Below are 27548 nucleotides of genomic sequence, written 5' to 3'. Positions count from 1 at the left end.
TTATGTGTGTGTTGCTATATAAGTGGCTTACACATAATAAATGCCTCACATTTCGTCAATATATCCTGCCACGTGAGCGACGCCATTTAGTCGGTACAAGCGATCCTCACCCTCCATTGGCTATTCAAGCAACAACTGCAGCAAAGTGGAAGTGTTCCTCTTCGGTTGAAGGCCAAGCAACCGGTGAGAATTAAGTTTGGGAAGTTGAAGCTATTCAAGATCACCTTCAGGGTTAGGTGCTGGATTGTTGTGATAATCTTAATGCTAATAACTCCATTAGAATCAAGAGCAGTAGCTGCAAGTTCAGGCTCAAGTTATAGATCATAATTCTTTGGTGCTTATTATAACTATTGTTCATTATAATTACTAATAGTACAATATATGCCATATATATTGCTATGTATTACTATATACTATTTTTTTTATATGGTCTCGGATTGAGATTATTATTTTATTTTTTTATTTTTACTTTACGGATGGAGATTTACATTTTAGGATTTTTCTTAGTTCTGTACTCTTGATTCTGTTTTTTCTGCCATACTCATGCCCATTATTTTTTGGTGATCATGCTATAGCTTATATTATATTGTATATCCTTTATACTATTTTGGTAACATGCTATCCTATATATATGTTAATACCTTATTGTTAATTTTTTTATTATTTTAATGTAACATGATACAAAGTGTACTAACAAAATATTTAATTACAGGATTTTTGTGAAAAAATGTATATAGTAGTACTATCTTTGGAAAAAAATAAATGTTCTGTTTGGATTTTCTATATTAAATAATTACCTTGTTAACAAAAATTTAGACAAGATTACTTATATAGCTACACACATAAACCGCGGTGGGTTACCGGGTTTTATGTGTAAGCCACTTTCCTCATAAACCGTGGTGACTTACCACGGTGTTGCATGCCATCCTTCGTAAACCGTGGTGACTTACCGGTTTACACTCAATATTTTTTGCCCTTAAACTGTTGTGACCTGCCACGGTTTATGCAGGTTTCGTAAACCGTGGTGGGTTGCCACGGATTACATAGAGTACGTTTTTGCACATGCACGTAACAATAATCAGTTTTGCACATTTAGGTAAAGGATTTTGCCATTCTATTTATTTAAGTAAATTGCCCTAAATTTTATCTACTTCTATAGTCACATTTCATAAATAATATAATTAAATTATATTTATATTTATATTAAAATATGAATAAAAATACAAAAAATTATCAGGATGATTTTTCGTTCATAATTTTTTTAAATAAATTAAAATCATTGTTTTTTTATTATTTTTTCTAAAATTTATCTACAAGTAATTCTATAAATATTTTATGATGAATAAAAATATTAAACTCGTACTAAAATTTATTTTAATAAAATTTATTTTTATTCTACTAAACGTTAAATAAACTATTGAAAAGAATTTTGTTTCCTCCATTAGAGAAGAATGATAAACTTCCATACTTCTATTATGTTATGGCAATAATTTGGCCTGTTATTTTTTAATAATAATAATAATAATAATAATAATAATAATAATAATAATAATAATAATAAACAAGTATATCACAGTAAAAAAGGAAGCACGTCACCAAATAATTTATCATCCGAATTATATATAAATCAAATTGATAATACGAAGGCTAACACTACAAAAATCGATAACAATATTAGGGACTTACAAAACCTTTCTTAAGATCATAGAAAAAAACATTTATATTTGTGTGATATATAAAACAATTATCATATTATTATTATTATTATTACATTATATATATATATATATATATATATATATATATATATATATATATATATATAAGCAAAAAAAGTCCAATTATTTTAAAGTAAAATTATCTTTTAATATTTGATTAAATGTTCTTGTATTTAGTACTTTTTTTTGGAGCTTCCTCTTAGTTAAAAATATAATCATTATAATTTTTTAGTTAGTATTGCTAGGGGTGTTTATAGATGGGATATGGCTGAAATTTCGATCCAATCCGCACTAAACTCATTAGATCAAATTCGATATTCGCACTTTTTATGTTTGAATTAAATATCAAATATATCCATAAAATAAAAAATATTAAAAAAATTTATTTTTATAAAAAAAAATCAATAATTTTTTTTGCTTACTTTTTTAAACATATTTACTTCTATCTGATTAGAGTGTGGATCCGATTCGATCCAATCCAATTACAGATCAGATCACATCCTCAAATTACAGATCAGATTCTTCTTTTATTATAAACCATTATTAGATCTTAATTACCATTAAAATAACTTAATTGTCAACAAAGAGATAATACTTGTTGGTCTCTGAAATTATGTTCATATTTCAATCCATAGTTGTAAAAATCAAACTGGATCAGCTGGTTCGAAAAACTAGTGAATCGAACTAGATCGGTTTACTCCTTAGACCGTTTAAGGAATAAAACCGATGTGAACCGGTAAGAACTGGTGCAAACCGATTTAACCGAACTGGTCTACTTGAAAATTTTTTTAAAATGTCTCCACAAAGTCTCGAACCTAGAACCTTGGAGCAAAAGCAACCTTTACTTACCACTTAACCATCGCACTTCTAAGTATTATTTTTTGACAAATACTAATTATATAGTATACATAAATATCTAATTTAATTTAATTTTTGTTTTTTCTATTTTTAAAATTAATTATATTTTAATTATATACCATTATTAATATAAATATAAATTTCACTAAAAATTTATTAATTTACTTTATCTATTTTATTGCTAGTATTGTGATTAAGGTTATTTATTTTGATGTTAGTATTAAAATCTACTAAGATTATAGTTAGATGATAGGCTTTGTGAATTAATTATTTTTTATTGTGTCAAAATAAGATACTATTGTAGTATTAAAATTTTATGGTTTTTTATATTAGTTATTTTTAGAAGTTGAGACTTGATTCTTCATAAAATGTTAATGAAGATATGTATTTCAAATTTTAATTTTAAGTTTTTAACTATTTTATATTTTATATTTACGTGAGTTCAATATAATTTCAAAAATTTCGATTTACTCAATTTAGTCTCCCAACTTAATAGTTATGACTCATATTAGTTCCTAATCTTATTTTTGTCACTGTCGTACAAAATCGTTAACGACATGCTGAGATGGACTAACGACTGCTACATTATACATTCTAGTGACTATTTGATGTGATAATTGAAATTTTTTTACCTTATTTTTTTTAACTAAACACTTAAAACCCTAATATGAGTCACGAATACCTAAGTTAAAAAATCAAACTAAGTAAATTGAAACTTTAAAATCAGATTAAAGCTCGAATACAACTTTAAAATAGAACTTTAACTTATGTAGTGATTAATTTAAATGAGAATCAAATAAATCAAAATTCAACATAATTTTTATCAATGTTTTCAAATTCGAAATTTCTATACAAAAATTAACTAGAATTTTTTTTAAATTAAAAATTTAATGAAATAGTGACTTTAATTATCTTAACCAATGTCCTAATTAATTACTTTTATGTCTTAAAAAAATTATATATGAGAAGAAAATAATTAATTTGTCTACTTTAATAAATAGTTATTTTACTAAAATGAAAGAAACTATTTTTAGAATTTTTAAGAACTAATTAATATTTATATATATTTTGTTACACTACATTTAGTTATAAAAATTTTATTTATTTCTAATGCTTATATTAAAAATAAAAAAAATTAAATTAGTGAATCTTAATCTATAACATAATAATAATATAGTAATTATTTTATATATTGTACGAATATAAATTAATTATTTTTTTATTTATAAAAATTTTAAGAGGTTTGAGCTTTTATATATATATATCTATATATATATATATAGATATATATATATATATATGTATATATGCTAATTTATTACTTTTTTGTTTTAATCTAAATTAAATATTTTTTATTGTTTTTGGAAAGAAAATTTTTTGAGGAATTTAATAATATGTGATGAAGAATACCAAATAAATTATACAGAAACCAATTAAAACACAATATGAAAACATCTTTAAAAAAAGATGTTTTAGGCGTCTTTATTTGAGTGGCCTCCATGATAAAAATTTATATCTAAATCCAGATAAAAATTGAAAAGGTAAAAATTACTATCACTAACAAGGATAGAATTACGGTCATATACTACTATTGTTTTTGGAAAGAAAATTTTTGAGGAATTTAATAATATGTGATGAGAATACCAAATAATTATACAGAAACCAATTAAAACACAATATGAAACATCTTTAAAAAAAGATGTTTTAGGCGTCTTTATTTGAGTGGCCTCCATGATAAAAATTTATATCTAAATCCAGATAAAAATTGAAAAGGTAAAAATTACTATCACTAACAAGGATAGAATTACGGTCATATACTACTCTAAAGTCTAATCAAACTATGCATGCATTACCTCATTACTAATCTTAGAAATCAAAGGCACTTCATGAGTTTTTCTTCTTGTTAACCTTCTTCTTGGACTTACTAGAATCTTGACTCTTACCCGCTTCATGTCCATGGATCATACCATATAGCTCGAAACCAATGAGATAGCAAAGATAGGTATCAATGGTGATGAACATTGTCTTCTCATCCATATACACATTATAATAACAGCACGAGCTTTCTTCATCGTACCAGTCCAGCTTCTCTACCGGCCTCACCACGTCAAAGTGCTTCCCCAGCACTGTCTTCGCCAACTTGTCAATATTGTACCGCCACAGATCCACCTTCTCCCCTACCTCCTTCATCCCTTCCACCGCCATCGCCCTAAGGTCCAACGCCTTCTTCAGCTCGATCCCATGGTGCTTCTCCAGCTTTGCCTTCACCTTTTCGATCTCCATTCCCACCGCGATAACCCTAGGGTTGGCAAAGAAGTCGCAGAGGGGCCTAGGATTTTGCTTCGCTTTGTAAGAGTCGCCTTGTTGGAGAAGAGGGTAGAGGAGGCAGTGAGAGCCAACGCAGAGGGAGATGAAGAAGTAGCCGTGGTCCTTGACGCCGCGCTTGGTGTACTTGGTAAATTGGTGCTCGGCGGTTACGCCCACGATGACCGGGGTGTTTTTGGGAATGGACTTGAGGAGGTTGGTGAGCCACTTGGAGAGCGTTTGGGAAGAGGTGGTGTTGATGCAGAGGATGCGTTGGTCGTCGGCATAAATAGTGTAAGGATAATGGCGGGAAGTGAGGTCGTAAATCTCGACTTCGGTGATCATGCTGGGTTCAATGCTGATCTCAAAAACCATTGTTGTTAGTGGTTGTAGGATCAGGGACTTGCAACGGTTGTCGGATCGTCTTCTTGTAGTGGCCGGAGTGGTGGAATCTGCAAAGATACTCCGTAGTCTGAAAGGTATAAAGTATGAAGAATGAGTTTGTACCTAAGAGCCCCTGGCTCTCCTTTATATAGCTTATGATAGTTATCTTATCTTATCTTAACTTATGAGTTAAGATAACATAAGATAAGATAAGGATTAAAAATAAATAAACTTTAGTAAAATAAAAATAAATATGTAAATTACCTATTATTAAGGTAATTTTTTAATAATGCATTAAATTTTTATTTGATACAGCTATAATGAAGATATGTTTCTAAATTAGTATAATTATATATTATTTATTAAATATTAATTACAATATAATTATATTAAAGATATTTTTTGTAAAATAATTTAGAAAAGTTATTTGATATACGTGAATTGGGTAACAAAGATTTTTTATTATTATTATTATTACTATTATTGATATTATTATTATCATTAAAATTATTAAAAATATTTTGAATTGATAATTGATAAATAGTCTAATAGTATATTAAATATTGATTTGATATAATTATAATGAAGATATGTTGCTAAATTAGTATAATTATATATTATATATTATTCATTTAGTATTAATTATAATATAATTACAATAAAATAATTTAAAATAGAAAAAAATTATTCGTTTTGGAGGGAAAACAGAGGCATGAGAGATCGACACGTCACCTTAGTAGTTGGGAAAAAATCCAGTTTTAGTATATTAAGTAGATATATATATTGATGAATGTGATATATTTTTTTATGTAAATAATTTTTTAAAAAAATTTAATAGTTAATCTATTACCTTTTTTGTTATAGTCCAAATTAAATGCTTTTTATTGTTTTTAGAGATAAAATTTTTTGAGAAATTTAATAATATGTGATGAGGAACACTGAATAAATTATACAGAAACCAATTAAAACACAATATAAAAATATCTTTAAAAAAAAAGACATTTTAACCGTCTTTATCTGAGTGACCTATTATATTTTTTACGATCAACATTATGCAAAAACCTCAAACTATATGACATAATCACATAAATTTAAATCAAAACTCCAAAACAAGTACGATCGATCTCGGTATATACGTTGTAAGGTTCTTGAATCTTGCTTGGTAGTAATGCTAGTGCATGACCTAAGTCACAAACCGCACTAATATTATTCTCTTTCCATATGTGTCACATGAAGCCTCACATGTCAATGCAACCACCCCAATATAATTAACCCCAAAATTACTTTACACCATTTCTAGTAATCAGAACGTGAGACGAAACTTCTACTTAATTAAACCACCCTTTTTCAAGATTTAACACAACTTTTCTTAAAAGAATTAATAGTTAAAGACATTTTGCTTTCATTTATTTAAATATTTATCATGGAGGAAATAAGGAATAAGATTTTGTTCCATGAAGCATATACCACACGCGCATGATATTACATGCGTTGTCCATACGTAGATGCAGCTTGTGAACTTTTCTAAAACATGGCGCGTGGCTTGTGACATGAATAACTGACTGCATGCCATTCTAAACAGTGTCGATGTAGAAACTGTTTTTTGAAAGGAAAAGTACGAGGAGCCAATGAAATATTTATACAATGGGTACAATGGAGGTTTATGAAGTATTAGAGATATAATCATTAGTGTTATATTTTCTCATCAGCTGAAGTTTTTGGGATGAGTGGTATTATGACATGGTATTAAAGCGCTAGATCCAAAAGGTCAAGAGTTCGATTCTTGGTAAACTCAAAAATTAAACTAATTTTTCGAGAAGATGTTTATTATCCCTTGTATTCGGTATATAAATAGTCCATTTCTCTCTAAAAATTAATTAGTCTCCAAGCAACGATATTTTTTTGAGTTATGGTGTCTGTATGTAAATATATTCTGGATACGATATTTATCGATATTCGTCTCATTTATGTATTTGTTGTATCTAATTATGTCTTAATAAAATTTTTTTGGATAGGTTTAGACACACTTAAATACTATCACATTTTAGCATCTCTAACTTTATTCTTAATATATATAATAAACTTAAAAATGATATATATTATTATTTATTAAAATATAAAAATATTTTAAATACTTTATATAATTAAAATAAGACATTATAAATAATTTAAAAATAAATTTTAATATTAACAAAATATCAAAATAATATTATGATTTATCTAAAAATTATTTTATAATTTATATTTATATATATATGTGTGTGCGGGGGCGCATGTGTCCATCCAACGTAAAATTCACTCGGAAGAAAATACTAATAATATTTACACGAAAAAGTAAATTAAAAAAATGAAAAAGAAAATGACTAATAGCGAAAAGGAGTGGCCATCAAGTGTGTGGAGCAATGAATGAAGGTAGTGGTCGCATATCCTTTGGAAGATGCTAATACGTTAAGCTAACATGCCCTTTTGTATATATATATATATATACTAATTCATTCGCTCCCTTTAAAAACCCCCCTTTCAATCAACCACTTCATGGCCTTACTTTATATATGATGAGGCAGGTTTAATTTCTTCCCACATGAAGAATTGAAGCTCTGGTACTCCAATTCCTATATCTCTTAAATACAAATTAGAGCAATCACTATGCCTTTCCCACCATCCAACTAGGCTATTTTATGCCTAATGGTGGTGGTGGGGAGGGGTGTCGTGATGATTATGATATGAGAGATCTTTGATATGTTCATCTTAATTTGGAGGAAATGGGGGTGGTGCCTCATTTAGTACAACTTATTACAATTACAACAATACCCTTTCTCCATTTCTCTCTCAGGGCAACTTCAATCCTTTGGCATTTATACTATATATGCATCTAGGTATCCAAGCATGACTACTAGGTTTCATGTATTTTAAGTTTGGCCTTGTTTTGGTGTATCAATAAGGTGCATATATTGGTCACAATAGCATCTTGAATGATATGATATATATATATATATATATATATAAATTAAGGTACACTCTTCTCTATTAGTGGATTCCTTATTTTCGATGTGGTTAGTTTTTCATTTTTTATTGCTAACATGAGATATATATATTAGTTTAGTTGTGAATCAAATTGAATTCTTGGAAGCCTAGCCTAACACATGGCTCTTTTCGGTTAGGAGGAATCTAAGGAAAACAAAATCTTGATTAAGTTGAGTTGTTCAACCAACCAACCAACCAACCAACCAGACCCTTTATATATATGAGTCGACCCTACGTACGGATGACATATTTCAGGGTCCCTATTGTTCCAATATGCTCGAGCTAAGAAATTTCGTTTCTTTCGAGAGCCATGTATAGGAAGGAATCCAAGTTGTGTTTGTTTGCTTGTGTTTAATGTTTAATCGAACTATATTGCCCACTACGTGATCAAATTAACATCGAAAGAAGAGAAAGATTAGATAAAGATGTAGCATAGTTGGTCCTCTTAATTAATTGCCACATATTTAGTTTGATGAGTTAACAACTCGAAAGATTGAAATATATTATTAACAAAACAATCACTAAATATGATTTAAAAATATAATAAAAATAACTTATAAATATTTTTTTTTGTAAATGACAAAAAAGTGGTCTAATTTAGTAAATATTTTGTTAAAAAGTGCACAAAAAAATATCAAAACAAAATTTAATCTCTATATTTTTTACTTTTTTAAAATATGTAATCATTCGTAATAAAAAAAAATTTAAAAATTTATTTGACATAAAATTATAAAATTTTAAGAATAAAAATATATTTTTTTAATATTTATAAAAATTTGTATTAAAATTTGATCTCTAATTTTTTTTATCACGCTTTAAATTTTTTAAAGATTTATTTATCGTTAGCCTCTTTTGGTTAGATGTCCTCCGTCACCTTTTCAATATGCATTGGCACCGCATCAACATATAGGGGTGGCAATATGTAGGGTAAGGTACGGTTTGGATCCAATTCTAACTCTATCCGTGGGTTGAGATTTTTATATAAATTCAACCCTACCCTACCTACGGGTTGAGAATATCCCAACTCTAATTCTACCCGCTTTTAACCCGACCCTATCTACAAGTTACAAAAAATATACAACATTATTATATAGTTTAATGATAATTTAAAATAGAACTAATTTTTATGTAAAAAAAATAAATAAATTATTAATTAATAATTTTTTTTAATAGTTAAGGATCTTTTGTATTTAGTGAGAGGTCTTTGATTCAACATCCACTTAAAACATATTTTTATATAATATAAATATATAACATAAACATATATAGAGTGCGAGTTAGTCGGATACGGTTGAAATTCAACCCGCACCCTACCTGACCCGCACGAAAATCCTACCCGCACTCTATTCTATCTGCTGCAAATCGAATTAACAACTCTATCCGATCAAATAGAATCGAATTGGATACCCGCAAGTAGAATACATATTGCCACCCCTATCAACATAGAGTAATTCTCCACATACAAGTGATTTTCCATACAAGTCATACAAGTCATTTATAAACACGCCGTTTCACGTTTTTTTTGTGTCTCTTTTTCTTCTTCTTCTTTCTCCGTGCTTCTTCTTCCTCTTCCTCTTCTTATTCTTCTTCTTCTTCTTCTTCTTCTGTGTCTCTTTTTCTTCTCTTCCTCCCTCTTTTTTTTATTGAAATTTCTTCTCCTCTTTTTGTTTTCTCTTTCTCCTTCATCAAAATCACAAGAAAAAACGAAGAAACATTATTCAAGGTACGTTTCTTGCCTTCTCTTTCTCCTTCTTCTTCTTCTTGCTACACGTTCTTCTTCCTCTTCCTGTTCTTCTTCTTCATTTACGTGCTTTTCTCTTTGTTTTCTTTCTTCGTTATTCTCGGTTTTCATTGTTTTTTGACATCAAGCTCTGAAATCGTTTTTGAAGAAGAAGAAGCAGCAGCAGAAGATGAGGAGGAAAAAAAGAAAGAGTTCTGAATTATGCATAAGGTGTACTTCAACGAATTTTGGGTGTATTTCTTAAATTCTTTGGGTGTATTTCTATAATTCTTTGAGTGTATTGATTTCAAGAAGAAATATACTGTCTCTCCTTATATTGGGTGTATTTCTTAAATCCTTTGTGTGTATTTCTGTAATCCTTTGGGTGTATTTCTGTAATCGTTTGGTTTATTTCTGTAACTGTTTGTGTGTATTTCTGTAATCCTTTGAATGTATTTCTATAATCGTTTGGGTGTATTTTTCTAATCGTTCGGGTGTATTTCTGAAGTTCCATCATCTTCAAAACAATTTCAAAACTTGATTTCAGAAACCATGAAAATCGAAAAAAACAGAAGGAGAACGCTTTTCCATACAAATCATACAAGTCATTTATATTCACGCTTCTTCTTCTTCTTCTTCTGTAACGCACGTATTAGGCCCAACTTCTTCTTCTTCTTCTTCTGTAACGCGCGTGTTAGGCCCAATTTGTAAGACTTGTAAACAAAAATGACTTGTATATGTAACACTCGTCATCAACATACACTTGTGGATTTTGATTTTCGGTTAGTAGTCAAAATGGTCGTGCATGCATTTAATTTAATAATATATTGATATCTATATTGATGTAAGGATCTATCTAACTCATGATCACGGTTGTATTTTTTGTAAACTAATTTGAGACGTTTGATGATTTGATAACCAAATTGAAGCATACTTAACCTTTTAGATATTATTTTAAAAATTTAATTTTTATGTACGATCAATATAAAATAATTTTATATATACATCTAATTACGTAATATTATATAAGTAAAAATAATTATTTTTTACATGATCACATGAATAATTATCTAAAAGAACGAATGTGATTGTATAATTATGTAAAATATTTTATATTGTTAGTATATCAAAATTAATTTTTATTTTAATTAGTATTATTAATCCTTTTAGTTTTTTAACTAATTTTTATATTGATTAATTTAATTTTTTAAATTTATAATCGTAAAATAGTTAAATTAAAAATTATTCTGTTATGAATTTTGCTGGACGAATATTTGAAAAAGAGTTTTATAAAATCTTAAAATTTTTTATTATAGAAACTAACTTTTGTGGTATGATTCTCATTAAGGCTTATAACTCATTACATTAGTATTTTTATTGAGGATTGGCTAATAAAAAAAACTACCTACTAAAAATTATAATCAGAATAAAAACTAATATTTTGTGATGATAATTTATCTTAAAATTTAATGCAGTTAAATGTGTGATTATTATGCCACACATGATATTGTCAAAAATTACATACTTAATTTATATTTTAGAATTTATTATCAAACTAAAAATTAATTTAATAAGTTAAAAATTAATTCGTTATAAATCTAAATTAAAAATATTTAAAAATTTATTACTGATTAATAAATTATTCCATATTAATATTTGTTTAACCAGATAAATAAACTTATTTCACATACCTATAAGTTGATTATTATATATCACAAATCTTGTGAATTAGTCACAAAAAAAAAATCTTGTGAATTAGTATATGGTCATTGGCCCAGCCGCGAAATTTCTGTAATTTAAAATCATATGCAATAAAAATAAATTCAAAAATAAAAGCGCCACACCGTGCGAGTATTTACGATTCATTCGAAATATGAAATATAACTTTTTGGACGTAAAAGCCCTCACATAGTTCTTTGAATTACCATGATGTCTTTGTTAGTCTACCAGATACATTATGGGAGACATTTCAATAAAAATATTTAAAATATATTTTTTTAAATATTTGTTATTAATTAAAATTTAATATATATAATTAATTAAATTATATTATTTTTGTTAAAATTAGATAAAAAAATTAATTTGGTCAAAATATCAATAAATTAAACTTTGAATTCATTTAAATTAATATTTTTTTATAGAAAATAATTACAATAATCTTATTATAGAAAATAATTAAAATATTTTTATTATATATTTTTATAATTTTAAAAATCTTAAATTCTAATCTTATAGCACACAAAAATGAAAAAAGGGTTAGAATTTAGGATTCTTAATATATATATATATATATATATATATATCAAGGTTCTGAAAACTGAATCGGTCAGCGAACCGTTCTAGACACTGGTTTATTGGTTTATAGGTTCAACCGGTTTGACCGTAGTTGAACCGTAAAAACCGTTTTATAATAAAATAATAAATAAAATATAAATAAGCACATGAAAATATAATTATAGTTTAATCTAAATTTTAAAATATCATTCAAATTAAAAGTACTACATAAACCAAATGTTATAATCTCATTCAAATACAAATTCAAAGTTCAAAAGTCAACAAACAACCAATCAAACATAACATAGCAGCATCAAGTTTGTGATTGATTTTCGTTACTCGCGGGAGGAAGAGAACGTTCATTCAAAGCATAATTATTTTCAGCATTATTATTCCTAGGTAGGTCTTGGTTGATACTTTCTTCCATACCTAAATATTACCAGCAATCCAACCCAATAATCTCAACTCTCAAGTTCACAACAAATGAACAAACAACATCCAAATTCCAAAATCAGAGTATACAAACAACATCTCAGGTTCAAAAAATTCTTTGTTCACAAAATCATCTCTCAAAATCAGAGTATACAAAACCAGAGTTCACAATGACAAAATCATGTCACAAAATTAGAGTTAACACAATCAGATTTCACAAAATCAGAATTTACACAATCATGTCACAAAATCAGTTCATATTTCATCACAAAATCAGTTCATATTTCATCACACAACCATCAGAGTTCACATAGTTCACATATCACTATATCAGTTCATAACAGTTTCAGAGACTCAGAGTTCAGTTCATCAGAGTTCATCACAAAATTGGAAATTAGAGAATCAGAGTTCATCAGAGTTCAGTTCATCAGAGTTCATCAGAGAATCATTATCAGATTTCAATCTTTCATCACAAAATCATGTTCATAACTAAATGAAAAGTTACCTGGAAATGAGAAAATCTATTGCTTTCTCTCAGAGCTCGAAGGACTTTAGGCTTTAATTTTTTCAACGCTTCAACGCTTCTCTATTGCTTTCTCAGAGGCAGAGCTCGACGGAGGTGACATGCGAAGTGGCTGAGGGCGCGACGGAGCTAACGGCGGGACGGTGCTGACTGCGCGAGGTATCTGAAGGCGCGACGGACCCAACGGCGCCACGGAGTTGACGGCGCGACGCTGCTGACGGCGCGACGCTGCTGACGGCGTGACGATGCTAAAGGTGCGACAGAGGTGAGTGCGTTGAGGGCTTCAGGCGTTCTCTATGTCTCTCACAATCTCACTCTCTCTGAAGTCTGACCCTTGCTGAACTGTGGTGGACTAGTGGGTCGTGGCCTCGTGGCGTGGGTGTTGTTTTGTCTTCTGTGGGAGGCTGGAGACGAAAGTGGAGGCTGCGAAGGGAAAAAGGGACGAATTAGGGTTCCCACAACACAAAACGGCAGCGTTTTGCTGCAAGGTTAAAAAACCGACCGGATCTCGGTTCGGTTCGACCGATCGGTAACCAGCCGGTTTGCCGGTTCAACGCCGATTTTCAAATTCTACGATTTTCCTTGTTATTCGAACCGCTTCAGCGTCCGATTCACGGTTTGACCGGTTCGACCGGCCGGTTCGAATCGGTTTTCAGAACATTGATATAATATATATATATATATATATATATATATATATATATATATACACACACACAAAGATATTTTAATTATTTTTTATAATAGAAATATTGTAATTATTTTTTATAAAAAAATATTAATTTACACCGATTTAAAATATATTTATTAATTTTTTGGTCAAATCAATTTATCTAATTTAATTTTAATAAAAATAATATAATTTAATACATATATATAAAGATATTTTAATTAATTTTTATAATACAAAATATTATAATTATTTTTTATAAAAAATATTAATTTCGATCGATTTAGAATATATTTATTAATTTTTTGGTCAAATCAATTTATTTAATCTAATTTTAATAAATTAATTATATGTATTAAATTTTAGTTATTTAAAAATATTTAAAAATAAAATATTTTAAACATATTTATCTAAATGATTCCATATATTATTTACCTAATAGAGCAGAATTCAATTTGAATAATATTGTCTTTAAAAGTTTTTCACAACCACACACAATATAAACTGGTGGGTGGTGGCAATAATTATCCGAGAAAAGGACAAATTAGTCCCTAACTTTTTACCCCGCGGACATTTTAGTCCCTGACCATTGGAAAATACTTTTAAGTTCCTGACATTCTTAAAAGTTGGACGGATCAGTCCCTTCGTCCATACGCCACCGTCAGACCCAACGGAAAAGGCTGACGTGGCTCTCCCCTCTGCTTACCTGGCATCACAGCTTCCCACGTGGCACATTAGTGGGATGGAGCTTTTGAAAAATGGACACATAAGTCCCTGTTGTTCAAAACGACGTCGTTTTAACTAATCCTCACCTTCTTCAATGACACTAAACCTTGTTCTTCTGATGGCAATGGTGGCCACCAATATTCTCTCACTCTATCACCTCTCTTCAACTCTCCAATAACCAAAATCACCCCCTCTCCCGCCACCGCTAGCTACTTCTCCCGAACCGTGCCGCACAAACCCTCATCCCCTCTCCCTCAAGCCCTTTCCCTTCTTCACTCTCCGATTTCTCTGTAATTTGGGACCATTACCCTTGTAAATCCTTCAATTGTTTCCACCGCCAAAACCCTAACCTAGGCTTCAACCCTTCCTTCGATTCATCCAAGTTCACAACCTACAAGACCGACCTCGATCTCCCGATCTCGCAGCTCTTCCAGATCGCCAAGTCCACAAAGTCAGTCATCCGACTGGGCTTCGATGTCGGTGGCGGCACTGGGTCATTCGCCGCCACGACGAAGCTCCGCAACGTGACAGTTGTGACGACGACTATGCGCATTGGTGTGCCATACAGCGAAGCGGTGGCGCTAAGGGGCTTGTGCCACTTCACGTGCCGCTGCAGCAGCGGCTACCGGTGTTCGACGGAGTGGTCGACCTTGTGCGGTGCGGGTGTGCCCTGAACCGGTAGATTCCAGTGACGATGATGGAGTTCTTGCTGTTTGATGTGGATAGGGTTTTGAGAGGTGGAGGGTACTTGTGGATTGACAGATTCTTCAGCAAAGGGGTGGACTTTGAAAAACTGTATGCGCCATTGATTGGGAAATTAGGTTACAAGAAGGTGAAGTAGGCCAATGGAAATAAGACTGATGCTAGTGATTTTTTTTTGTGCCTGTAAGCTACATTGTGAATTTTGGCTGTGTACCTAAATAAAAAAAAAATGATCCACAAGTTATTCAAGTGAGTTGCAGCTGAGGCATAATTTTTATTCTCAGAAAAAAAATGGTTTTTGTTGTTGATCACAGGGAACTAAATCTTGTATCTTTGGTGCAATTGAATACCATAGAATGAGCATATACCAGGGTGAAAAAAAATGTAGGCTGAGGCACAAATCTCGGTTATTCCGGATACTAACCTTAACCCGGAGAATGCTGTTTCAATCCAAAAGGGGGATCCTGTTGTTTCTTCATTTCTGTCAAATGCAACTACAACTCAACAGCCAGGTTGCTTGTTTACTTTCGTCCCTAATTTGTTTCATTATGACTTATGAGTGATGTCAGGCTTTGATGATTAATATGTTTCATGGTTGAGAAGTATAGACGAAGGAAGATCGACGAATCTGCACACTGTGTTCTTCAATGTTCTAAATCTAAACGCTTCGTTTCCACTCTTTGATTTTTTTTAGGTACAGGGACTTATTTGTCCAATTTTTAAAAGTACATCTTCCAGTCAGCAGTCCACATGTTAATCTGTCATGCCACGTCATCAGAACGGAGCCACGTCAGACTTTTCTGTTGGGTCTGACGGAAGCAATTGGACGGAGGGACTAATCCGTCCAAAATTTATGAAGGTCGGGGATTTAAATGTATTTTCAAATGCTCAGGGACGAAAATGTCTGCGGGGCAAAAGGTCAGGGACCTATTTGTAAATTGTAATCAGTAACAACACGGTCATGGTAATTGGACATGGCGATTCATAAATACTTTTATATGAATCTAAAACACACACTTAAAAAGGAAAAAATATCAAAATAACACGGTGTAATCCAAAAAATGAACTCAATTTGGATAAAATCAAATGCAGAAAAATAAATATAACAAAATACCATTTATTCCATTCCTTTTTTCTTGTAATCCATGTTTGGTGCATTGTTCTCTCACATTGGCATACATCTAGGCCATTAATCTTACTTATAATAAGATAGTCTTAATTCCTGATAATCATTGTTACATATCCTAATAGGTTTTTTCATATCTTAACAAATTTAACACATCTTATTTTTTTTCTATATTTTAAGATTCAAAGTTTAATTTTTAAAAATATAAAATAAATGAACAAAAATACACATACAAAATTTGGAGTGGACAAAAATATCCACAAAATAATATATATAAATATTAAAGTACACCTAAAAGATTTTTTTGATAAACAAAAATACTGTATGGTTAGCGAGTTTATAAAACCTAAAGCGTACTTTTTTCCTTTAAAATAATCTTTCGAATGAATTTTCATTTTACGAATTTTGGTGTGCACTCTGTATTTTGAAATACAAATCATCTATAGATATACATCTTTGTAGAATTTTTTTCAAATAAATGAAATAATTTCATCTTTACCCATATATACAGTTTTAGAATGATTCATACCTTGTATCTTATTATTTGTTTTATTTATAAAAATATTATATGCACAATAAAATTAATTTTTTATATATTTATACATAAATATATATTGTATAGTTTATTTTAAATATATTTTATATTTATAACTAATTTAGTAATTAATTTTTAGTGTACAATTAAAATTGTCTCATTTATACTGGCCATTAAAAATGTATACGTTTTAAATGAGATATGTTGTAAAATAATAGTTATCTATAAAGCACGGACACGTTTTAAATAATGAGATATGTTGTAAAATAATAGTTATCTATAAAGCACGGACACGTTTTAAATACAACACTCATCGATACTCTTTTGATACCTGTGTCTGTTGTGTTTAATCATTTCTTAATAAAAAATATAAAAAAAATTTAGACACACTTAAACACATCTAAATACTACCACAGATCAGCGTGTCCAACCTTATTCTTAACATATATCTTTAAAATAAATTTAAAAATAGTATTTATTATTGTTTATTAAAACAAAAAATATTTTAAATACTTTATATAATTAAAATAAGATTTTAAAAATAATAAAAAAATTAATTTATGTTTTAATATCAATATCAAAGTATTATTGCTATTTTTTTAAAAAATACATTATATTTTATATATATATGCGTGTTCTTTGTCTTATAAAATTTTAAAAATTGTGTATTAGTATATTTGTATCGTGTTATATTCTGTATCTGTATCTGTATCAGTGTCCGTACATTATAAATAATTATACATATTTCATTAGTGATATCAACCAAATCTAAACATGAAACATTTAAAAATTAATTTGTAAAATTATTTGAATTAAAAAAAATTAAATCGATACAATATTCTTCATAATCATTTGAATTAACTTGTATTAAATTTAAAAATAAAATCAAATCAGTACTATTTATAATTTTTTCGCCACTAGTGCAAACATAATAAGTAATTAAATTTAAAAATATAAATAAATTTAAAATGGTGCAAACATAAACTTTATTCTATTCATAAACAATTTCTATCTTCATAATATTTCTATATAAAATTAATTATTATTCGATTAAGGCCTAATTTTCTGTCTAACTCCGAAATAGAAAATACTATTAAATTAGGTCAAACATAAATTAATCAAATTTGTTCTCGAAAGATAATAAATCTGATTACGTTAGTTCTTCTATTATTTCTTTTACTAACGGTGCTAACAAAAAATGACGTGACACATTAATTAATTCTTTTTGGTCAAGGCCTGAAACTAAAGCAGGTCCAAATCCAAAAAAACCGACCCTAACTACTATTTCACCTGGGTTCCTAACTCCCTTACTAATGATCGACTTTTCTTACTCCTTTATGGTAGAACACTGCGCAAATCCTCTATCCTCCCTGACAACCTTGGTTACAGTCAGTCCTATCGCCACCAGCGTCTCTGCTGCCGCCGCCCACGCCTCTTCTCCAAAATTATCCCCCTGTCTCCGCTTCACTTTTGCGCGTGATGAAAACACAGGTGAGATGTTAACATAATTTCTCTTTTGAAACTCCATAACCATTGCAGTACCGTCTCGATGGTCTTCATCACCACAATGCTCAAGAATCCATTATGATGTTTGCTCTTTTCATTACTGAATACCGTGCTGCACTCTGCGCCATTTTCTCATGCTTGCTCATCTAATTGCTGGTGGTTAGGTGATTTTTTCGGCTCTCTTAGAGATCTGCAATTCTCTCATCGATCTCCGTTAATTCCTTTTCTTTGTCCTCAAGAACGATTTCTACCATTAGCACTTGTTCTGCAAGTTTAACAACATCTTCGAAGCCTTATATGCCTTTGACACCTTCGACAACAACGAAAAATTTGATGTACTTTTTGACACCATGCTAAAAAAATATGCAAAAAAAAATTTTCCTATCAAGCCTTGAGATTTCACCATAAAATAAAGTCTGATGAGTTAAGCATGATGTATATAAGATGTTTGAGAGAATGTCTCATAGAAAATTTTATTGTAGAAGGAAATGACAGAAGAACTAACGAAAGAGATGACGGAAAAATTAACGTGACCAGATTTATTATCTTTTGAAGACGAATTTGATTAATTTATTCTTTCAGAGGCGAAAATAAAAATCGAAATATCTTTCGAGAACCATTTTGATTATTAATTCTATTATAAAATTATACTCCAATATTTTGTCAATATTTATATTTTTTGGATGTAATTTTTTTAAAAAAATTATCATTTTATTTTTATGATAAGATAAAAACACAGGTGAGATGTTAACATAATTTCTCTCTTACATTTAAGAGATCACGAATAGGTAACATGAAAAACAAAAATAAAATAAATCAAATCAAAGAAGAAGGACAAAGACTACAACAATAAAATTGTAAATACGCAACCCACAATATTCTCACAAGTCACAAGGACTGAAATTCTTAAATATTTATGAGCACTTTCATAAGAGATGGTATGTATTAATTTTTTTCCCCCTTAATCACATCCTTAGTTTTTCATAATACAAAATTAAATACGAGAGTAAAAATTTCAAATCACGGGGAAAAAGTTTAATTTTAAAATATTAACAGCGCAAAGAAATTAAAATAATTATTTATTAAATTTACATTATAAGATAATTTTTTAAATAATACATTTAAAAATTGGTTACCTTTTTTATTTGAATATTTGAAAATACATAATTAGGTGGATGAAAATTAAATTTTAAAAAGAAATAGAAAAAATAATTTGTAATATATATTAAAAAAATAACTTAATTTCAATATATAATTATTTAATTAAAGTTATACGCTTAAATAATTTTTAAAATAGTAAATTTAAAAATTTATTATTTTTATTGATATGATTATAATTAGTTATTGAATTTAATTTTAATACATTGATAATATAAAAATTTTATATAATCATATAATTATAAATTTTTTTAAATAATCATTTATTTGACACATATAAAATTATTTTATACTAATAATATATCAAAATTAAATTTTTAGCGATTCGAATATTTTTTTAAAACTTAACGTATAGGAAAAAATAAGTTCTTAAAAAGATATAGAGAAGAGATGGCATTGGGATCTCAGGGGCAGTTTCGGTATGGGATTAATTTGGATGAAAAAATAAAAAAGAAACGATAGGAAAAACACGGTGTCTCCTTGCTCTTCGCCTTCTTGAAGGAACCCTTCTTCCCTTTCCCCAATAAACAGCCAAATCCAGTCTCTTCCAATCTTTCTTCTCCCTTTCAAAAATCAAATCTCAACTTTTCCCATTCTTCAATCTGTTATTTCCCCCCTTTCTCAGAAACCCTAAAATTTCCCCTAATTCAACGCCTCCACCGTTGAATTCTTCCACCGCACCTTTCATTAACACCAATCTCAGCCAACACCTGAATTTTTTTCATCGAATGGTTTTCATGTAGCGTTGTTGGGTCTACATGAGCTGAATCTATTGCTTGTTTGTTTGTATGGCGAAGGGTACGGATTCCAACGAGTTCATGATGCTTTCTAGGGTACGGACGGGTCTCAAGAGGGAATTTGCATTCGCCATGAAGGCCCAATCGGAGATCGGTGGCGGTTCCTTGGGCCGCACCCGTGCCAGCAAGAACCGGAATGTGCCTCCGGCTCAGCCCAGTCCCGCCAGAAAGCGCCAAAGGAAGTCATGTTCCGTGGAGGAAGAGGCGCCGGCGACGAAGAATGAGGATCAAGAGGAGGTTGATGGGTACACGGCAGATGTGGCGGGTGTGGCGACAGCGAAGATTGATTCGGAGGAGGCTGGCGACGCCGTGAGCGAGGAGGAAGCGAAGAGCGACGTGGTGGATATCAACAGCGACGATGAGCCGAAGAATAATCAGGTTGGGGAATCATTGTTGGAGGAGAAGAAGATAGAGGAGGGAGAGGTTGACGAACCAAAGGGTGATATGGTGCTGGAGACTGTGATCAATGAGGAACCCATCAATGAAGAAGAGCCTCGTGTGGTTGTGGATGAAATTGAGAATAAAGAGGAGCAAGTTTCTCCTGAGGATAAAAGTGCACCTTTGGAAAAACGTGCTTCTGAGGAACACGGTGCAGTTGGGATAACAACACCACTTTTGGTTTGCAGTGACGATGATAAGGGGAAGAGAGTTGTAGCTGTGGAGAAGCCTATGAGGAGGTTTACTAGGTCGGTATTGAAGCAAAAAACTGAGAATACCAATATGGTGAATGATGGGGAAGGTGATGCTTTTGTTGTTGTAGGTGTTGGAGCTGCTGATGATAATGTTCAGAATGAAACTGAGGTTGTGACTGAAACTGATGCTTCACCACAGTTCACAACTCCAACTCCAGCAAAGGGATCAAGGAGGGGCATGAAGAGGTTCCCTACCAAGCTGAAGGACCTTCTCGCCACCGGGATTCTTGAGGGACTGCAAGTGAAGTATGTCAGGGGATTGAAGGTATTATCTGGTTGCTTTTCTTGTTTATATGATAGTTCTCTTTTAGTGTTAGTTTTTGAGAAATTTTTGCTTGAGGCGTGAGTGTGATGCATTTGAGGAATTTCTAGGCACGGAGGCCTGGAGAAGCAGGGCTTCAAGGAGTCATTCGTGACTCGGGGGTTTTGTGCTATTGTCCGGATTGTAAAGGGAACAAGGTAAGCAAAATTAACATGTATTCTTGTGTTTGTGCCTTCTAACATATTATAGGGAAATAATGTGGTTTTTCTATGATGCCGAGAATAGGTTGTCACACCCACTGTGTTTGAGCTGCATGCTGGTAGTGCGAACAAACGACCTCCTGAGTATATGTACCTTGAGAATGGGAATACTCTCCGTGACATCATGAATGCATGCTGGAATTTTCCTTTGGACACCATGGAAGAAGCTGTCCAAAAGGTCCTTGTTGGTTTCACTTTGAAGAAGTCTAACATCTGTTTTAATTGCAGAGGTTTGAAATGAATTTTCTTTCCTTTGGCCTATGTTTGTGTACTCATTTCAGGGGTAGTAACACGTAATTCTGATGAAACGTTGTGTATATATTTGAAGGTGGCAATGGTTCATCAAGACTACTACTATGTGATTCGTGCATGGAGTTGAAAGACACTCAACCTAGCCATCGTCAAACAAAAAGTGTTGATCAAAATACCGTGACTAGCACTAAAAGTGTTGCCCAAACTCCTATGACTAGCACTAAAAGTGTTGCCCAAACTCCTGTGACTAGCACTAAAAGTGTCGCCCAAACTCCTGTGACTAGCACTAAAATTGTTGCCCAAACTCCTGTGACTGGCAGTAAAACTGTTTCTCAAACCACCATGACTAGCACTACAATTGTTTCATTTGCAGTTCAACCCAGGTATCTTTTTGTGATTTATGAACAATATAATGACTAATGAGTGCAATGTGGTACATTTTAAGAATTTAAGATAAACATGTGCTTTGTTGAGCAAACTCTGCAGACCTCTTCTTTGATATTCTCTTGCAATCTTTGGTAGCCATTTTCCCAACTTCAATATCTACCTATGCTATAAAAAGAGGGCTTATAATTTCTACCATAGAGTCTTATCTGTTGTTTGCTAGAAATAGGATGGCAAGTTGATTTCATATATGACTTCCCACTTTGATAGGCAGAATCTGGTGATGTGCACTGAACTCCAATGAACACAGTGCTTCCTTTAATTTGAATAAACATGGTTGATGCTATGTGATATATTATTAAATTTCAACTATCTGTTGTTGTATAATGCAAGCACATTTTAACTATTCCAGATCACCAGAACCACAATCAGAACCAGAGCCAGTTGCAGTTCCAAAGTCCTTAAACAATGGAATGAAGCATAGCACATCTCATGGCAGGAGCCAGGGAAGAATTACTAGAAAGTATGTTTGCAAAGAACTTATCTGAAACATTTGCTTCATTTAAAACTCCAATGTGTGTGGCTATATATATATATAGTGTGCGATAACTTCGTCATCTTTTATTCTTATCAGGCTTTTACGTTTTTTCCCATTTAATTATTATCATACATTTTATTTTATTTTTTGTTTTTAGGGACCTACGGTTGCATAAGTTGGTATTCGAGGAAGACGTGCTGGCAGATGGAACTGAACTAGCGTACTATGCTCATGGAGAGGTTGACCGTTCTTCCACTTTACCTATTTTTATGACTTTCCTTGCTTGGTTCTAAGTGTGTTTTTTATTATGTGAGCAGAAAAAGCTGGTAGGTTACAAGAAGGGATATGGAATTTTTTGTACCTGCTGCAAATCTGAGGTGCTTTTCCTTTTGATGTATTCTATGTTTTGCCAAATACAGGTCATTGTTTATGTTTCTCTTTTTTTTTTTTTTTTTTTGGTTTCTAATTCTTAAAAACTTTCATGTGCAGGTCAGTGCCTCTCAGTTTGAAGCCCATGCTGGCTTGGCATCTCGACGCAAGCCGTGAGTAACTACTATTTTGCCATATGCATTAAACAGTTCATCACAGTTTTACTCTGTTGTGAAACTGGTTTGTGTATCTAGCTTTTCATTGAATTGCTTGTAGTTGTAGGGCATATCTGCGCTGTGCAACTGCATTTTGCATTGCATGAAATTGGTTGTCTGATTTACCTGCTTTGTGCATCTAGCTCTGTTTTTCTTCTATCACTTTTTCTGTCTTGTTTCTTTCTTCTTTTTTCCCCTGAATTTTTTAAACTTTTATGAAATTAAGTGGCCTCCATTTTTTCTGCTATGTATTGAATTGTGGTTTTTGTGAAATTGATCAACATTTACATGCTGTTTAACACCGAGTCATTGTATTGCAGTTACTTGCACATATACACACCTGATGGAGTTTCACTCCATGATTTGTCCATCTCTTTATCAAAAGATCGGAGGTTTGCTATCAGTGAAAATGATGACCTCTGCAGCATTTGTGAAGATGGAGGGGATCTTTTGTGCTGTGATGGATGTCCAAGAGCTTTTCACATAGGTGAACTTTTTGCTCTCTGTTGTTTAAAGTTATTTATGCAAAACGCTTCTTGATTTTGAGTCATGGAAACCTTGATCACACCATTAAAAACTTTCTGATATGTTTGAATTTGGAGTTATGATATGTCTCCAATATTGAAATTTCACCTCCTTTGGTTTGTATCCTGACTCTAGTTTGGTGATATATGTTCTGTTGGAGTGTGGAAAAAATATGAATAACTCATAAATATTTGTAAATTCTGTTCAGTTTATGACCCCATCCTTTATTCAAGTTGGGGATGCATGCCTTAAGTTAGATGAACAGATCATCAGAAGAAGGGACTTGATAACAAATAGAAACAGCAAATGAATAGCTGCAGCCTTTTTCCATTGCTATCCTAAAAAGAATAGAGTTGAGAGCAACTCCATGGTACAACAGTTTCTAAAACGTCAATTCAAAAAGTCAGTTAACTGAGAATATAGGAAAGTGTTGTGCAACACCTTTCAAATAATGTTGGTCTTAATGCGACTGCTAGTTATAATATACTAAATATCTGAAATTCATTTATCATCGTATATTTCTTTCATATGACTTCTATAACCCAAATGGAAGGGCATCCAGTTACTTGTTGGTTCTTTAGACTTCATCCTACAAGCAGATTAGGATTTTGTAAAATATTCTGTGTTTTTATTATTACTGAGAATTAATGCTTGTATAGTTAATTTATGAACTTTAAATCTTAAATATCTAACCATGGGTGCAATGCTAAATATCTAACCATGGGTGCATGTTCTGAATGTAATGGAAATTTGATTTATGATGTTTGACAGACAGATCACAGATCCATCCTGTGTCTGTTACTCTGTTATAATATTTGAATAAGCAAATTTTCTGAGTAAGCTAAATTGCTGATAGTGTGTTTGATATCCAGATTGTGTTCCTCTTCCATGCATTCCAACTGGTACTTGGTATTGTAAATATTGTCAGAATCTTTATGGGGAGCATAATGTGAATGCGCAAGCAAAAGACCGAAGATGTGTACGTGTTGTCAAAACTAACAAGGTTGACCATGGTGGATGTGCCTTATGCAGGTATGGTCCTGAATTATTTCTCTCAGGAATTTGAGTCAGATTTATGTGTGGTTTATAAACTTTTCTACTCTGGTCTAATGGAGTGGAAATGCAAGACAGTTATTGCTATTACTTTTGTGTTACAACATGCTTCATTTATCTTTAATCTTGCATCTGATTTTCTTTTACATGATAGTACTTGGACAATATTCTCAACCTCCAGTTGCTTTGTTGTAATATGCAGACTTCACTATTTCAGTAAAAGTTTTGGTCCTCGGACAGTAATCATTTGTGATCAGGTAATACTTATTGAATTATGGATTGCCAAGCCTTTATTTTTAGTTGCTTATATTTACCTGTCATGATACCTATTTTTACACATCTGATGTGCTATTGCAGTGTGAAAAAGAATATCACGTTGGGTGCTTGAAGGAACATAACATACAAAACCTTGAGGTATTTTAATTTCTTCTATTTTGTGTTAATCTTTTGAATGGAATTGTCCATACCTTTGAGTTTTACAAGGTTACATACATTTGTTGACTGAGGTTATTTACCAGGAATTACCTGAAGGGAATTGGTTTTGTGGTACAACTTGTGGTCAAATTCATTCTGCTCTTGTGAATTTGGTGGCTAGTGGAGAGAATAGCCTCCCAGATTCCCTTTTAAGTTTGATTAAAAGGAAACATGAAGAGAAAGGTTTAGATGCTGGGGATGGTCTCGATATTAAATGGAGGCTTCTGAACTGGAAGCGTGCTGCTTCTGTTGACACTAGAAAATTGCTTTCAAAGGCTGTTGCCATCTTCCATGTGGGTATCTTGTGTGTAGCTTCTATTTTGTCAAGTTATCTGTTGTTAGGGATGGATTGTGGCCGAGTCTTTTTTTTTTTTTGTTTTTTGCTTTTCTTTTTTTTTTTGAGAGTGCCAAGCTTGTCGGTTGAGTTTTTTATTCTAATATCGAATATTTGGTTTTGCAGGAGAGGTTTGATCCTATAGTCGATTCTAGTTCTGGCCGTGATTTTATTCCAACCATGCTATTTGGGTAAGCATCTTGTGTTTCTTCTGGTGTACTTGATTTTCTTTGTATATATGAATCTGAAGCAATTTTCCCTTATAATGGTTCATTATAACAGAAGGAACATCCGGGGTCAAGATTTTGGTGGAATGTACTGTGCGGTGCTTACTGTCAAGTAAGGATGAGGATGCAATTCTGTTTACCCATATTGTATATTTGACTTGAAAGATGCCTGATTATGCTGTTTGTTTGCCTGGGTATTGTTTTGCAGCCAAGTTGTTGTCTCTGCTGGCATATTTCGTGTCTTCGGGCTAGAAGTAGCAGAGCTTCCACTAGTGGCAACAGTAGCAGATTTCCAAGGAAAGGTAATTTGATTCACTTCAGTGGTAAAGATACCCTTCTGACCTTCTCTTGTTTGTTTTCATATTGTATATGATGATGATTTTTTAAGTTAATCAGTGATTGGGTTAATGTCAGCAAACATTCTAACCGAAGATGAATTTGCTCTCTGTATAGGGTTACTTTCAGTGCCTATTTTCTTGCATGGAGAGGCTGCTTGCATCTCTGAATGTGAAACACCTTGTTTTGCCCGCTGCTGAAGAAGCCGAATCAATATGGACAAGTAAATTTGGGTTTACAAAACTAGAACAAGAGGAGGTTTGTAACTAGTTGTCTTGTTTGCTTTAGGATTTTGTTGGTTGCTACTTATTAGACTAACTTCCTTCCTCACTCATTTTACAGATAAACAACTATAAGAAATTTTATCGCATGATGATCTTTCAAGGGACTTCATTACTACATAAGCCGGTTCCTATGCCTGAACAGAACTAATACTTTTTAGGTGCACTTTGTTGTAAAGTTTTATTTGGGAGGTGCCTATTTTACACAGGCCATATGTTTTTTTCTCTGGTTGGAGAGCGCACTCCTCTATGTACAGGGATATGCGTTTTTGGTGTACAGAAAAACAATCACCTCTAGCTGTTATATTTTTTTGGTAGCAAAGATATCAAAGGAGGTTAGGTAATAGAGGAAAACTAGGATAAAAGGATTTCTAATATCTTCCAAAATTTTGGCATTTCATATATTCATTTATTATTATTCGCGATTGAGCTGTCATAATCTTTGCATGTTTTGAATCCCATGATAAACCCCCTCTCCCCCCCCCCCCCCTTCTTTTTTTTCCCCCCCTCCCTTACACTACAGTACTAGAGGGTACACACACCACATTCACACATTAGAAAGGGTTCGCCGATAACCTCATGTTCACATGACATTTGTTCCTCCTCCCTATATAGAAGTTTCGTGTTCGAGCCTCTTCTGATGTATGTGATCAGAAACAAAAGAAAAAGAAGAGAGAAGGGGGGGGGGGGGGGGTTTATGTTCTATTCCTAGGCTTTGAACAGTGGTGCTGTTTGATGTGCGGCTGCTACATCAATTTTCTATGGAAAGAGGAGCATTCTCATTTGCCACTAGGGTTACATTGTTAGATATGCGACTGCTACTTCTACTATATGGATTGTCGTGTTTTTAGTTTTTGATAGAAAGGTTACATTGTACGACATAGTTGTT

The 27548-nt window shown here is 31.7% G+C and overlaps 2 protein-coding genes across 2 annotated transcripts; one reads left to right on the top strand and one right to left on the bottom strand.

Annotated features, from left to right (window-relative positions):
• Positions 1-4460: 4460 nt before the first annotated feature.
• On the bottom strand, positions 4461-5255 carry LOC130945744 (uncharacterized). Its single transcript, XM_057874451.1, has one exon. It carries the CDS (start codon positions 5253-5255, stop codon positions 4461-4463), a length of 795 nt encoding a protein of 264 aa, XP_057730434.1.
• A 14880-nt stretch (positions 5256-20135) lies between these two features.
• LOC130944550 (uncharacterized) lies at positions 20136-27082 on the top strand. Its single transcript, XM_057872909.1, has 18 exons — positions 20136-21414; positions 21522-21608; positions 21697-21901; positions 22000-22306; positions 22720-22830; positions 23003-23084; positions 23163-23222; positions 23335-23387; positions 23750-23916; positions 24827-24986; positions 25210-25264; positions 25365-25421; positions 25526-25774; positions 25942-26006; positions 26098-26154; positions 26251-26344; positions 26496-26636; positions 26721-27082. The coding sequence occupies exons 1-18, from the start codon at positions 20449-20451 to the stop codon at positions 26808-26810; spliced, it is 3006 nt and encodes a 1001-aa protein (XP_057728892.1). The 5' UTR covers positions 20136-20448; the 3' UTR covers positions 26811-27082.
• Positions 27083-27548: the final 466 nt, after the last annotated feature.

Source organism: Arachis stenosperma, chromosome 8, assembly GCF_014773155.1.
Source record: "Arachis stenosperma cultivar V10309 chromosome 8, arast.V10309.gnm1.PFL2, whole genome shotgun sequence".
In the NCBI taxonomy this organism is placed as follows: Eukaryota; Viridiplantae; Streptophyta; class Magnoliopsida; order Fabales; family Fabaceae; genus Arachis; species Arachis stenosperma.
Note: the sequence above shows the minus strand (reverse complement) of the source record. Positions and strands in the feature narration are given on the sequence as shown.

What these genes read in the sequence shown, in the direction of transcription:
- LOC130944550 (XM_057872909.1), top strand. Translation starts at nt 20,449, where the DNA reads ATGGCGAAGGGTACGGATTCCAACGAGTTCATGATGCTTTCTAGGGTA. An exon ending in CATCTGTTTTAATTGCAGAG is followed by an intron (nt 21,902 to 21,999) that starts GTTTGAAATGAA and finishes ATATATTTGAAG; the next exon opens with GTGGCAATGGTTCATCAAGA. An exon ending in CAGGGAAGAATTACTAGAAA is followed by an intron (nt 22,831 to 23,002) that starts GTATGTTTGCAA and finishes TTTTGTTTTTAG; the next exon opens with GGACCTACGGTTGCATAAGT.
- LOC130945744 (XM_057874451.1), bottom strand. Translation starts at nt 5,255, where the DNA reads ATGGTTTTTGAGATCAGCATTGAACCCAGCATGATCACCGAAGTCGAG.